The sequence below is a fragment of the Myxocyprinus asiaticus genome, chromosome 47 (genome assembly GCF_019703515.2).
Source record: "Myxocyprinus asiaticus isolate MX2 ecotype Aquarium Trade chromosome 47, UBuf_Myxa_2, whole genome shotgun sequence".
Lineage (NCBI taxonomy): Eukaryota > Metazoa > Chordata > Actinopteri > Cypriniformes > Catostomidae > Myxocyprinus > Myxocyprinus asiaticus.
The window spans coordinates 18,116,528-18,132,608 of NC_059390.1; the positions used below are offsets into that span (position 1 = coordinate 18,116,528).

General features: G+C 39.0%; 1 protein-coding gene across 1 annotated transcript in view; it reads right to left on the reverse strand.

The window, feature by feature from the left end:
- The window catches only part of LOC127436756 (staphylococcal nuclease domain-containing protein 1), a 247,121-nt gene that overhangs the window by 30,200 nt on the left and 200,840 nt on the right, over window positions 1-16,081 (reverse strand). The window contains exon 18 of the mRNA XM_051691102.1: window positions 4,195-4,336. Within this exon, the coding sequence (XP_051547062.1) occupies window positions 4,195-4,336 (142 nt within the window). The remainder of the gene's footprint in view (window positions 1-4,194; window positions 4,337-16,081) is intronic.

Below are 16,081 nucleotides of genomic sequence, written 5' to 3' on the forward strand. Positions count from 1 at the left end.
TGAAATAAACTATCATACTTTTTAGTGAACAAATGTTTAAAATTAGACAAACGAACTGAAAAATCCAGTGCTGCTTTCACCAGGAAGACAAACCTGACACACAATTATATTCACTGAAAAAGTGACAATAATTCTCTTAAACATCTTCACAAGGTGACCCATTTCTGATATGAATTCTTGTTTGCACCAGCTCAAGATAAACAGTTAATGTGTTTGTTGCAAATTTGTTTGCTGATGCTAATGCCGAAACTAATCCGTCAGTAATTCTAACCAAAAGTGCTCATTACTTTTCTGAGGGCTCAGTTACACAAATACATAGCACCCCCACCCAAGAGAGCTATTACACACAGCCACTAGAAATACACACAGACGTTCATTTGCCCAAGGAATTCAGTTTCACTACTGATCTCACACTTTGAGTAATTAAATCTAACTAATTAAAGAACGCAGAGAGAACAGGAAAGAATTGATAGAGACAGAGCGGGAAAGAAAGAGCTTTTCCCTGTTCCCTATGGGGTGTTGAAAACCGGAGATGTTATCAGGGCGATTTGTGGGAGTCTTTTAATGAAGTTGTGAGCTGAGATCAACACAGCATCGGGCCGTGCTTTAACCGCAGAACTCATAAGAAATGTCAGCTCCAGCCCTGAGATACCACAAAATCAATCAGGACTGTATGACTGTGTAACAGCCCGGGTTTGATCTACTGTGAAAATAACGATGTGGAAAAATGCAGATGCTGCATTAGCAGATATCTGATCAAATTCTGATTTGATCTACTGTTTACAGTGAAATAAAGGCAGTGGCTAAACAGATGTTGTATATGTGTGCGATCTGATTGGATTATGGCAATCTGCAATATTCCACTATGCACCACATTTCTTCCAGCATTGTTTTAATGGGACGCTATCACAGCTGTCTTCCCTATAACTGAACAATAGTCATCAGAAAAAATTAAATAAAAAATCCAACCACCTACAAGACTACAATCCTATAATTAAGGGATTTGATCCCTTAATTCGCAAGTTAATTCAGAACTGAAAGAGTTTGAAACTCAACTTTACAAGGAGCACTCAATAATTTTATGTTTTTGTCGTCTTGGACTTACCCTGACACCTGCAGGTGTGGATGCAGCATCATTCAAACAATAGTTTTCAGTTACTAATGCCATTGTGGAATTTCACTATTCACAGTCAGCCATGATTCATTTAATCCATGAGTGAAAGTGTCCAATAACAGGGCGGTCACTGAGATTAAGTGAGAAGTATTCAGCTGGTTATGTGATCTTAACATGGCAACCATCATGATGGGACCCTCTCCATGTAGAATAAAACAGCTTTTATAAGGTTGCTGAGTCTTCATCTCCTGTGTGTCATCATGATTATATACATGTTTCAAAAATTGCAATTAATTTCTTTAGGAGTAAAACTTTTTAACGAGGAAAAAAATTATTTAGTGCACCATTAATGCATTGATTTGGTGTACTGAATCTATGGAATCTGAATCTAATTCAAAAACAAAGGAATTAACCTAGAGTATGAGACAGGACAGTGCAGTCCATTTGCATTACTCAACATCAATAAAATCCTTTTAAAGGCAAGTCAGTCCAATGGGCGGACATCCTGGCAATACCCTTGGGCAGCTAGTTTCTAGTCATGCAAGTACAGCTATCTACTTGAATGAGGGAAGGACCGAAATCTATGAAACTATTTGCCAAGCTTAAATTCAATGTCAAATCACAACACATAGTATCAAAAATTATGTTTCTTAGCTCACAAATGGCAATTATTATTATTTGTTTTTGGTAATTTGTCAGGTTGGTCAAACATTTGCATTCTAGAGTAAGAACTGCCATAAAAAAAAAAAAAAAAAAACGATGCCTTTGCCAATTAGGCTTTTTTATTTAAAAGGCAGGACTTCCTTTCCTACAAGCAGCCGTGATGCAGAGCATTGCAATTTCTCCCCTTCAATTTTCAATGACTCTGACATCAGCTAAGGGTTAAAATAATTTTATCTAACAAAAGTTAAACTTGGCACATGGCTAACAATGAAAAAAAAAAAAAAAAGAAACAGCTGTGAATAAGGTTAACAGAACCACAATGACAATTGTCCATTGTATTCTAACTAGCTTATTAAACACCATATCTGTAATTTCTCTGTAAAAATGCATTAATTTACCAATGAACGTCAATGAAGTTCAATCTTCATATCTTCACCTACTCAGATAATCATACACTTACAGTACATGAACTCCCTATCATACATGCTACATAAAATCCCTCACAAAGACTTTCATCTGATACCGCAGGGTGAGGACTTTTATTTTCATGTAATTTTATTTAAATTATTGAAAAATCCAGTGCTCCTTTCACCAGGAAGACCATATGTGAAAAAAGCTGGATTATTAGACACAAATTTGTAGACATAAAAAAGTTATGTCATTATCAAAAGGCTCGTCTTCAAAGTGTTTATGAAAATCGTGCCCGCCCTATTAGAATTCTCCTGTCTTTCTGAAGTTGCTGTGAAAAACTGGTAATGAAATTGCAAAGCGACTGGCTTGTAGGTTTTTATAGGGCTCGGCTTTGAAGTGCTCTACAAGGAATGAGACCTTTAATGCAGTTTTGAGAGAGTGAGAGAGAGAGAGAAAGAGAGGAACAAATTTCAGCTGAAAATAACAATCCAGTTTCTCTAACGAGCTCATCTCTCTCTCTCTCTCTCCATTTCCAATCCTCTCAGTGGAAAACGTTGGCCAATTAAAAAAGGGAAAAGTTGCACACTTGTGCTGGTTCATCTGAAAAACACTTTACTCCTCCCCATCTGAAACAACCCCTAAAAAAAAAAAAAAAAAAAACAGTGCAAAGCTGCAAACATACTGCATATTCAGCTCAGGGGTTTCTCTCTATATATTTCCTCTTTCCATCTCAGTTTTTGCAGTATATTTGCTGTGACCTGCTTTTCTCCTGCAGCTAACCAGATAACCTGAATAATTACCTCACAAAGAGCAGAGTGTAGTGTGAAGTATGCAGAGAGCGTGTGTATTAGTGGCTGCTGGTATTCATTGGTGTGATGGTGACTAGATGTGGCACAAGCATCTTACATCACGTTTTCTCAGGGCAACCTCCAGGGGTTCGAGGTCACATCCGAGGAACTAAAGTGGATAAATTGAGGGTGGGCAAATGTGTTTCTTTCTCTGTTTTATTTCTACTGCTTTGACACCTGCAGGTCTTTGAGATGGAGTTATCTGAAGTCAAACAGCGTGCTAAATGCGATGGGATTGTCATGGTTCTGGCAACACGAGCCACAGATTTATTCTAATTTCATGCAAATTAATTAATTTGTGAATCATTACACATTAAGAGACAACAAAAGTAAATTTTATGGCCCTGCCAAGACCCTAATTATGCAACACATAAGCGTGTGTGTACGTGTTGCATAGTTAAGATATTGCTTCTTGTCCTAGCTTGAGTACATATGCACATGGGTGATTATGCGAGTATATGAAATGAATGAGAGAGGGAGAAAGTGTATACTCACAGCCCCTGTGAATTATAGTACAGTACAGTTGCCCTAATGGCTCAGGTCAGCACCAGGGGCAATTTAAATGTCATGTTTAATGACTAGTTGCTATTAGATGAAGGATGAATGAATATGGAAAACACGCAGTGCATTTAGAGGTCAACACACACTGTTCGCTGGAGTGTCTACATTTAAAACTGATGTGTGCAATTTCTCTGCATCCAGCATCAGCAAACGGAATGGCAAAAATGATTCAGATGGTACTGTCCAAGACTCGTGCCAATGTGCTTGATGGTTGGGATGCTCAAAAAATTTCAATGTTTTGAAAGCAAAGCAGAGCCACTGTTTTTTCAGTTTTTGGGGAAATCAACAAATGTCTTACTTACAGTCTCTGCAAATAAACTGGGACATGAGAAATTACTGTAACACAACACTTCAGCAATAAGAATCATCAAAATAAAACAGATTACTTTAAACAAGTCTGGAGAATGCCCTTCAGGTATGATGTCATATTCATGCTAGTGAACATTTGAATTGGACTTGGCTTAGATGCATACTGTGTAAGACCTTCGAGTTTGTCATCTACAGTTAAATTAGAAATATGAAGGAAGCTAATTTAAATAATGAGATTTGGGTCACAGAGGATTCTGGACTGATTTTGTGAAGAAGGACAGCACCCACCAGTCTCAACATCCTGTGCAAAGAAGTGCAGTCCGTCTGTGATCTCTGTGACATAGACTGGTCTGTATTTGGCAACACGCTCCTTCTCCTCTGTGAGCTGAGCCACCTCTTCTTTTGGCTTCTCTTCGTAATTGGCCCAGAGCTTTCAATAAATAAAAACACACAAACAAACAAGTTAAGCTCAATCGAAAACATCTGTGGCATAATGATGATTACCACAAAAATGATTTTGACTCGTCCCTCCTTTTCTATAAAAAAAGCAAGTTACAGTGAGGCACTTACAATGCAAATGAATGGGGTCAATTTTTGGAGAGTTTAAAAGTGGAAATGTGAAGCTTGTAATTTTATAAAAGCACTATATATAAACATTTTCTCTTAAAACTTGTGCATTATTTGAGATGTAAAGTTGTTTTAATCATCATTTTGAACAGTCATTTTAGGGTTTTAAGGTTTACAGTTACATTGTCATGGCAACAAAGTTGTAAAATTGGATATAACTTTACACAGAAAAGGTTAGCAAGCAATTTTGTTACACTAAAATTCTGTTTACATGCATTGTTTACGTCTTGTGGCTATACTTTTAAACGGTGTGTATTTTAACATTCACAGATTGGCCCCATTTTCTTCCATTGAAAGTGCTTCACTGTAACCAAAATTTTTGCTTTTTTTAAATGAAAAGGAGGGACAAGTCAAAATTATTTTCGGTGGTAATCAACATTATGCCACATGCTGACTGAGCTTACCTTGAACCAGAAATTTATTTTAAGCTCAATCAACAGCATTTGTGGCATCATATTGATTACCACAAAAATAATTCGACTTGTCCCTCCTTTTATAAAAAAAAAGCACAAATCTGGCCAACAGTTAGGCATTTACTATGGAAGTATATGGGGCCAATTTGGGGGTTAAAAGGCAGAAATGTGAAGATGAAAGATCACAGATATTTTTCCCATTGGAATATGTGCACCAATGAATTGTGCATTAAGAAAGTAAATTGGGTCAATTTAGATTTTATGTCAACTTAAATCTGTTAACACCATGGATTTAACCAGATCTGAGTGGTTTTTAATCTGTGGGAATCAGTATTAACTCTGCTGATAATTCCTTCACATTGCCATGATAGGTCGGAAACCTATTTACCCAAACAAGATCACAATGACCTCTGCACTTCACATACGACAGGCGTTATCAACTAGATTTAAGCAACAGTGCAGGACACAGAAGGGAAAAAATAACATCTGCAAACTACAAGGAGGGAGTTCATTAAGATTCAAGTCCAGAATGTGAAGTTGCAAATCACGGATTTGAGCACAGATTTCACCATCGTGCCAGAAACGGAGAGAGAGGAAAGTTCCACCTCATCAATGCTTTATGAAATGTCAAGAAAAGCGCCGTGCGTGCAGTCGAAGCAGTTTGTTTTGCTTACTAAGCGCTGAGGTTTGAGTCTGTTATGAAACACAAACACGATGAATGAAGATACACTTACGCAACAGCCCACTGCTTCAGTTTGGAGGCTTTATTAGCAAATGATGTTCATCAGCTATTGAAATTTTCCAGTTATTGCATAAATTTTTTTTCTCTCCCATAAAGCAAGAAGCAGCTAATTACGAGGCTGAGTTTTATATGCGCTTCCTCACGGTGCAGGTTTAGCAAATTATGTCCACCAGGACTGCAGGGCCGACATTTACAGGCCAATCTCACCGCCAACACCAGCCTGTGAATAAAGAACGAACACAAATACAACCAGTGACACGCAGTGAGCCCTGAAGACCCGAGCTACCAAATGATAAACTACAGGGTCAAACTACCCAATTACATTCAATTATTTCTCCTGAGGCGTGACAAAAACGAGGAAACATGGAGGAAAATAATTCCTTTGAGAAAACGGCTGTGCGAAGAAGTGCAGAAATGCAGGCCACAGCAAGGGCATTAATCTAACCCACTACCCATACTGCCCTGGCACGGTAATGCAACCCGAGGTTTAATCAAACCTGCAGGACCAATCACAGTCACCCGGATTAGAGTGTCAACACGCGTTACCGTGCCGACTGTCACAAATGTCATTTCTGGCACGGCTGGTCAGACTCTACAGCTTCCTCTAGCCACTCGACCCCTGACGTGCCGTAGAGGCAAGGGCAACTGAAACACACAGACATATGCAAAATCATTCTCACGTACTGTATCTGCCACTGCAAAAGCACAAAATAAGCTACAAACACACAGTCTGACTCAAAGACACACTGCACCTTGGGCAAATGACCTTCTGTGGGCAACCAACCATTTTTGTTTGTTCCACATGAGTGCAGGTATACGACTGCTGCTGGGCGGGGTCACACAGAGAAAGGATTTGTGATGTATTCTGTCATTGAGCTACCTGTGGCCTAAATCCATAGCAATAAGCCACAAAAACAAGTCTGACAGAGAGAGAAAGAGACAGAGTAAAACGACAGCTCTGTTACAACCTAACCATAATTCTAAAAGCACAGATACACATTAAATACACATACTTCATGTCATTCCAAACTCGAAGGACTTCCTTCTGTGGAACACAAAATAGGATATTTTGAAGAATGTCCAATTTGCTCTTATCCATAGAAAGTCTTACAGGTTTGGACTGACATGAGGGTGAGTAAATTAATCCTTTTAACAGACATTAACAAAAGCAAAAACATGAGAGAGGGCCTCAGTTAATCAGTTCCTGATAAACTCTCAAAAGATTTGATGAATGTGCTTTGTCTGCACTATTTAGCAGTTTTGTAAATAGTGTGTTAGTGCATCTTTCCCTTTACTGTTGAGCACTCAGGCAGAGGTCAGACTTTTCTTAAGGGACTGAAAATAAAGCAGTCATACATTCATAAAACTGCCTCTCACACACACACAGTTTAGGGGAGGGGGCCGTTCCAAACATTGATGAAAGGTGACAGCGTGTCAATTCCAATAGAGTGTGTTCCACCCAGGGAGAGCAAATCCCCATCAACACCCAGACCGCATACCCACACACACACAACACACACAGAGGGCCAAAGGGAAAGAATCAAACGTAAGGTCCCAGTTTATACCGGAACACACTGAACTTACCTGCCAAATTAATATCAGGCCAAAAGAGTTATTTGCATCAAACAATAAACTGAGCCTTGGAGAAGAACTACAATACCAATGAGTCATTGCACCAGAGTTGATTTTAAGTGTTTTATTACAGATATATGTTTCAACTTCTGTTATCGGTTCAGTGTTGAGTTTATAGATAAATTACACAATTCGGTGAGTCTTTAAAAAGAGCACACAATGATAACATTTTACCACTGTGCCTAGGAACCTAGGAATCGTTAATATTCACAGATATAGTAACTTGTAATGTTTTATTTGCATAAATTATTCAACTATTTACATAAAAGCCATTCATTTTCATAGAAACAAGTAGCATTAAGTTTAACAATTAGACAAAACAAATAACAAATGAACAATTTAGAGGAAAAACAACGCAGTTTAACAAGCAATAGAGATAGACCGATATATCTGTTTTACAGATATACTGGTGCCGATAGTTGCTTTTTGGAACTATCATTCTCTGCAAAAATCTATGCCGATAGTTGCCAATAGTTTCCCCATCATTTCTTAATTTCAAAATAAGAGTTCCCTGTGTATTTTGGAGTTTGTTTTATACTGAAAAGTCCCACGTTATGCATCAAATCTTTTTTTCTGGTTATTTTTTTTTTTTAACCAATTTGGTTGAATTTTGGTTGAACAATAAACTGCAACTGAGATTTTAGTCATTTAGGACACTCTGTCTGTGCCCATCACAGAAAGGAAAGAAGAGAATTTTTTTTTTGGACATTGTAAAAATCTATTTTAAAAACCATCAGCCGATTAATCGGTTATCGGCCTTTTCCCACCACTTTAGTTATCAGTATCGGCAAAATCCACTATCAGATAACAATACAACGCAATAATATTAATAATGAATACATAAATAAAATTACGATATAGATCACTAATTATCTGGAAAATTATCTGTTAATCAATACGTGAAAAAGGCATCGATCCCAAGCCTAATAAATAAATATATAAAATATGCTGATCTTTATACCCAAGGCAGGTATTACAAAGCAAACTGAGCTTTAAAATGATAGAAAATGTGGACTAATCCAGTTTCACATCTGATCATGAAAACTGAATATTTTAATGAGGTCTTTCATTTCTTTAAATAGCCATATAATAATACTAAAAAAAAAAAAAACAATAGCCATGGTTATTGTTAATCAAATTATACTTGGTAAATCAATTTAGCATCCATTATATTTATAATGAAGGCACCTTTGGAAATAAAGGCTCATTAATTCAAGAGAACACTCATTCAGACACTTCTGTGCGAGACAGACTAATCCGACACACACACACACACACACACACACTTCACAAAGTCTACTTAAACTCAGGAACTGGTGTATAAATTGGACACTCGTATACAGAGAAGTGAGTTTGATGACAGGGAAAAAGCTATTCACTGTGCCTGAAACTGCGTACTGTCAAAGTAAGTACTCTATTTGATGAAGGATGCACTTATCTGCTGGCAAAACAGTCCGTTTTTAGGTATGCATGCAATTATTATGAATACATTTTGGACATACTTCACGTGGGCATTGTCTCGTGACCCAGATATATGACGTCAGAACATGTTGTGGGGGTGCTTTGCTACAGGCGGGACTGGTGCACTTCTCAAAATAGGTGGCATCATAAGGAAGGAAATTTATATGGATATATTGAAGCAACATCTCAAGACATCAGCCAGGAAGTTAAAGCTCGGTCGCAAATGGGTCTTCCAAATGGACAATGACCCCAAGCATCCCTCCAAAGTTGTGGCAAAATGGCTTAAGGACAACAAAGTCAATGTATCAGAGTGGCCATCACAAAGCCCTGACCTCAATCCAATAGAAAATTTGTGGGCAGAACTGAAAAAAGCATGTGCAAAACAAAACCTACAAACCCGACTCAGTTACACCAGTTCTGTCTCACAATAAGGAGCTTATTGTGAGAAGCTTGTGGAAGGCTATCTAAAACATTTGACCAAAATTAAACAATTTAAAGGCAATGCTTACAAATACTAACAAAGTGTATGTAAACTTCTGACCCACTGGTAATGTGATGAAAGAAATAAAAGCTGAAATAAATCATTCTCTCTACTATTATTCTGCCATTTCACATTCTTAAAATAGTGATCCTAACTGACCTAAGACAGGGAATGTTTTCTACAATTAAATGACAGGAATTGTGAAAAACTGAGTTTAAATGTATTTGGCTAAGGTGTATGTAAACTTCTGACTTCAACTGTATGCCCAGTTAGGCTTCTACAAATGATCCAGAATGCAGCAGCATGTCTGGTCTTTAACAAACCCAAGAGAGTGCATGCTACACCCCTCCTTGTCTTTCTACACTTGCTGCCGTTTGCTGCACCTATCAAGTTCAAGGCTCTGATGCTGGCATTCAGAACAGTCATTGTGTCTGCTCCAACTTACCTACTATCATTCCTGCAGAGCTACATTCCCACCAGAAGCCTGCGGTCTGCAAATGAGCAGTGCTTTGTCGTACCAACACATAGAGGCACCAAATAGCTTTTTCCAAAAAAATAAATAAATTATATATATACACAATTTTTTTGGGGGTCGCCTTAAAGAGAATCGCTTATGTTGTATTTTTCCTCTTTTTGTAAGTCGCTTTGGTTAAAAGTGTTTGCCAAATGAATAAATGTAAAAATACCTAACCTACAATTGCACACCTACATTTGTGTTTTAAAAGCCAAATCAAAATGTAGAAAGTGAAAACTGATTTTGGGGCTGGACTGAAGGATAATCTACTCTATTCTATATACACATTCTGCCCACAGCCCTGTAGTTTGAGACTCCTGGTCTAAAGTGTACTATTTGAGCAATAGAAATGCCATCCAGTGAGTCTAGCAGTGTGGAGGTCCTCTCATTCTCTCAGTTTTCATTCAACTGCAACAGTAAGATAAAAATGACCAATTCAACAAGTTTAAGTGCAACCAAAAGCCTGGAGTTTGCTTATATCTGCCGCAGCTGGAGGCTATTCTGCTAAATATCTGTCAAGGTTATCCAGGAGGTCAACGAGAAAAAGGCTGCAGATAGATTTTGATAAATGTACGACCTTGTCTTCTCCAACCAACTCTGATTACACCGGCTCAAAACATAGCTGAATATGTGGGTTACGTAAAGTGGGACCACACAGCCAGCATAAAACAACTGACTGATATCAGAGAGGTGGGAGGCATCATCAGGGTGTTTTAGTTGAATCAATTAAGGTCTACAACCCGTGATGCATGTCTGCTCGATTCGTCAGTACATATTGATAAAGCCATTAGAGTTATGGAATGACTAACAAGACAGACATGCCTTTACATCCAATGCCTCTCCACACTATGTTACAAACAACCATATATGGATGGATATGCTGTCTATATACATTACCAAACTAAAGATTCAACCACAACGCAACCACAAGACATACACGACAACTCAAATTCAGATACATGTAAGTGACCAAGAGAAAATGGGTAATGCCGAAACTGTTTTATCACTGTTGGTTTGCATTTTGTATGATAATACTGATGTATATTTGTTATTTGATTTTCTTTAGGTAAAAAAATCATGCACACTGCCATTGTGTGCAAAATGCCATTATAAACAGCAACATTTCGCTCAAATTACCTTCTTATGTTTATGATATTCTGATTTTTATTTATTTATTTATTTTTTTAAACTAGTCATCTTATGGGAATTCAGTTGTGGTGAGCAGGACGGAGCCGAGCGGCGTCTGGGCAGAGCGAGAGGGGAGGCAGAAGTATTTAAGGAGAGGAGACAGCGGCAGACGGGAGAGAGATGTACGAAGCTTGTCCGCGTGTCTGAATGTCTTTATGATTTGATGCAGCCGGCTGAAAAGCAGTGCGTGTTTTTGTTTCTTTGTACGCTCAAACAAAATATCTGCTTTCAGCTTCACATTAACACATCAGCTTTTATACATTGTGTCTGGAGGAGGCTCCACTTCCTAGTATAAATGGGGTGACAGCATCATTACATTATTCAAAAACCTCTTCTCGCTTCACTTCAGGAGCCTGGATTACCATTCAGATAGTCATCGACTGGTCTCCATACTGGTCGCCGATTTATCATCCCGGGACAGAGTTTCTGTGTCGATTTACAGACCACCATGCCGTTTTAGATTTTTTCCTACAATCTGCATTCCAGCTTATTGAGGAATTCCTTAGTACTCCAGCTAAATGGCTGCAGCAATGCAGAGTACTTTGGCTAGCTAGTCTCTCCGCGACTTTGCTCTAGCGGGAATAACATTTCAGGCAGGGACACACACCAGGTCTGCTCTGCATGTCTTGGGTTGAAACATGCCCAAGTGGCGATTTACAATCCCGGATCGTGTGAGCACTGTGCGCACTTCACCATGAAGAGCCTTCGGCGCAGGCTAGCACGCCAAGCTAGTCTGTCGGGCCAGGATTCCCTAGTATCATCTAGCCCTGCTTTGGCTACCACCCCACAGGTATCCATTCCTGTAGAGCTGCCCACCACTGCAGCGTTCACCTGGGGTGAACAGCTTGATGCATGCGTCCCTTTGCCCTCTGTTCTCAGTACGGATGAGGAAGAGATTTTGGATTAGGAGGATAAGGGGCAGTCGGATTTTCTCCTCTCTGAGAAGGAAGACGATTTTGTGGGCTACCTTTTCCTTCCCCCGCACAACTGCACAACCCTCGGCTGCAGTGGGAACCAAGGAAGAGGCTGGCAGGGCACCATCCCCACTGATTCTCAGCATTGATTTGTGCAAACATGTGGCAGAGAAACTAAATATTCCATGGCTGACTGGTAGGGGAGGCTGCAAAGTTTCACTAAGAGGGCAAAAGTCTGCCAAGAGCAAAACGGTCGGCGAGACAGCTTCTGTCTATATTCCCAGAGCTGCTGGAGGTGGTTGTGGTCACCTGGAAGAATAAAACCTTTACCAGTAAAATGCCCATTCAGAAGGGGATCCACGCTCGATGTGGAAGGGATGGAGAAGGAGGGTCTTCTCTGCATGCCTTCCATGGAGCTTTTAGTAGCAATGCGTCTGCACCCAGAAAGAACTATCCTCCTGCTTCAGCTCAGATGGGGCAGCCAGCTCCTCATCCCAATTAGGGAGTGAGGAAGAAGGCAGAACCCTGATGATTCTTTCCAGTGGGAAGGGTGTAGTTCATGTTCTTAAGAGGAAATTTCCTTCTTGCTGAACAAGAAAGCAATAAGAGTGATTCCACCCGAGCAAAGCCAAAGTGGCTTTTATTCGAAATACTTCCCTGTTCCAAAAAAGATCTTGGATTCTCCATCCCATATTAAATCTATGAGCACTGAACAATCTAAGAAAGTACAAGTTCAGAATGCTCACTCATTCAACACTCCTGAATCTGGTGTGCCCAGGCGATTGTTTCACATCCATCGATCTGAAGGATGCATATTTTCACATAAAAATATACCCACCCCACAGGAAATTTCCGAGGTTTGCATTTCAGGTGGTGATATACGAATATTTAGTTCTACCTTTCGGCCTGGCTCTCAGCCCAAGGGTCTATGTCAAATGTATGGTAGCGGCTCTAATCCTGCTCAGAGAAAGGGGCATTCCTCTCGTTACATACATAGACGATTGGCTTGTGATAGCTCAATCGGAGCGCATAGCGACAGAGCACACTGTGATGCTTATAGAACATCTTCAACAACTGGGTTTAAGATTAAACACTGAGATGAGTGTATTAATCCCCACACAGTCAATTACGTATCTGGGGTTGTCACTGAACTCTGTGACATACAGAGCATGACTGTCAGAGGAGAGAGCAATAAAATTTACTCAATGTCTGGCCGAGATTCGGAGGGGAAACAGCATTTCCTTTCGCACATGCCTCAGACTTTTGGGGTTAATGGCTTCAGCTCTGATAGTCATTCCACTAGGCCAATTATTCACGAGAGAGTTTCAACACTGGATCGCCTCTCTGAGGCTGGACCAATTACGTCACTCTCGGAGGAGAGAGGGTGACATCGAAATCAGTGCTGGCATTGCGCCATTGGAGACACCCATCCTTTTTTATTCAAGGGGTCCCCATGGGTGTAGTTCAGGCCAGAAAAGTCATTATGACGGATGCTTCACTGTCCGGTTTGGGGGAGCATTCACGAGGGCAGAATAATAAATGGGAGATGGGGTCAACATCTGACCAATCACCATATACATTTTCTGGAAATGCTGCCGGATTTCTAAACCCTGAAGCAGTTTCTCCCCTTATGGAAGGGCATCATGTTTTTGGGAGAACGAACAATACTACAGTGGTAGCGTATATAAACCGACAAGCAGATCGCTCCTTCTGCACACATTGGCACACAAACTGATTCTGTGGGGCAACGCCCGCTTCTTATCCCTGAGCACGATGCACGTACAGGGTAGGGAAGCACCTGAAGCCGAACACCCTATTCAGAAAGGCATGAATAATGACTTCAAAACAAATAACTGATTCATTCGATTAATATTAGTTTGACTGATAATCCAAGAAACACAAGCATAAAGCATCATTAAAAAAATAAACATTCTAAATGACAACGAATTTTTGAATCTGTGCAGCCAATATTTCTTAAGTGTAAACCTTATGAATGGAAATGTGCACGTTGTGATTTCAGATCGTATGGCCGTGGTCTCAATTTCGTTTGTGGTCTCTGTAAATTGTGCACGTCTGGAGCTTATCAAGTGTAATATTAACTAAGATACTACATCATGTACACTTTTCACTTCTTGAAACGTCTATGTCAATGTATTACACTATTCACATGTGATTCCCATGTATTTATTTATAGTCTAAACCTTTTAAAAATGTTTTTAAAAATGTTAAATTCCTGACCTGAAGTGATGATTTCATGTTGGAGCTCGTCTAAGTTGACCACATTTAAAGTTGAACACATTTATATTCACATCAGTGATTAAGGTAATTATCTGGTTAAGACTTTATTCTGAAAAAAGTTAAAATGCTCCATAAAGGTTTAAATGCTCCATATAACATTCATCTATTCAGAATATTCTGCTTATGTAAAAACTTGCTCTGTCTTTTTCTTCTTGTTCTTCTTTAAACTGCTAAATTTGAGAATGTTAAGTGTTCTTGAGCTTTGAAAAGGTGCTGTATAAATTTAACATTATTATTACTATTTAAATAAATAATGGTGACCTATCGTAAAAACTACTGATAGACTTATGGGACTTTCACCTGTTTGTAGGATATATTGTTATTGTATTTCTTTTAACGCTTGAATTTGTATTTATTATTCACTGCAAAATGTGTGCTTGACATTTCACATTTTGCTTGACACCTCCTGCCTCCAGAATAGAAAAAAAGAAAAGAAAAAAGTAATAATTTAAATAATTGTATAGTATTATTATTATTATTATTATTATTATTAGGCCATTATGATGAAAAGGCATACACAAGGCATATTTTATTAATAGAAACTATAAATGTAAGAGTAATATTTAAAAATGGGTGTTTCATTTAGTTTTAACGCACTTCCGGTTTAAGTCCCGCCCACACCCGGTTCTATCCAAATACAGAGACGGATACAGAATTTTGTCATATGAACAAATACAGATAATGGCTTCACTGCACATCCCTAGTACAGAGTATTATGAATCGGGGTGCAGATTTGCTGTCAAGGGGCAATCCTCTTTATGGGGAGTGGAGACTGGACAAAGAAGTGGTAAAGCAGATTTAGCTTCATCTGGTAAGAAAATAATAATAATAATTTAAATAATAATTGTATAATAATAATAATAATTATTATTATTATTACTACTATTATTAGGCTATTATTATGAAAAGGCATACACAAGGCATATTTTATTAATAGAAACTATAAACGTAAGAGTAACATTTAAAAATGGGTGTTTCATTTAGTTTTAACGCACTTCAGGTTTAAGCCCCGCCCACACCCGGTTCAATCCGAATAAAGAGACAGATACAGATAATTTTGTCATATGAACAAATACAAATACAGACACAGATAATGGCTTTGCTGCACACCCCTAGTACAGGGTATTACGAATCGGATTTGCTGTCGAGGGGCAATCCTCTTTACGGGGAGTGGAGACTGAACAAAGAAGTGGTCAAGCAGATTTGGAGCCGGTTCGGCAGGGCAACAGTGGATCTGTTCATGTATCAAGAGAATGCTCAGTGCCTCTGTTCTTTTCTCTTTTTTCACTGTGGTGTTTTTAAATAAAATTGTAAAAAGACATTTACTTTGTGTTCCGGTTTTATGTTGCAGCCTCGCCTCACCTCATCTCACCTCACCAGGGTCGTACCATATGCTCTCCATGACCCTGTGCAGAAGAGCCCTGTGACCCACCAGTTGAAAAACACTGTGTGACGAGACACTAGAGTCTGGACTGGCCATTTAAATTAGCATGTGCTTAAAGACATAAAGCCCATCTTCCAAAATAAAAAATATGTTGGATGTGTGCCTATTTTCAATGTCCCTCCTCTAAATGCAATTTATCAACATCAACGTGCAGAGTTTTACACATGGCTTCCATAAATACATAAATTTAGCAAGACCATAACAGAATGCTGTCATATTCTGTTTGCAACTAAAACGTGCAGCCAATGAGCATGCATGGCCACACTCACCATCCACTCTGAGGACCGAGTAAAAATAAATAAATAAATAAAAAAAGAAAAAAAAAGACAAATAAGGATAAATCAATGTGCAAAGATCCATGGATGACAACAGTACTAAGCTTAGCTCGTTTGAACGCCTGCTGATTGACATCTGACAGCTACGACCTTTGACCATGCTGGACGCCCATATCGAAACAGGAC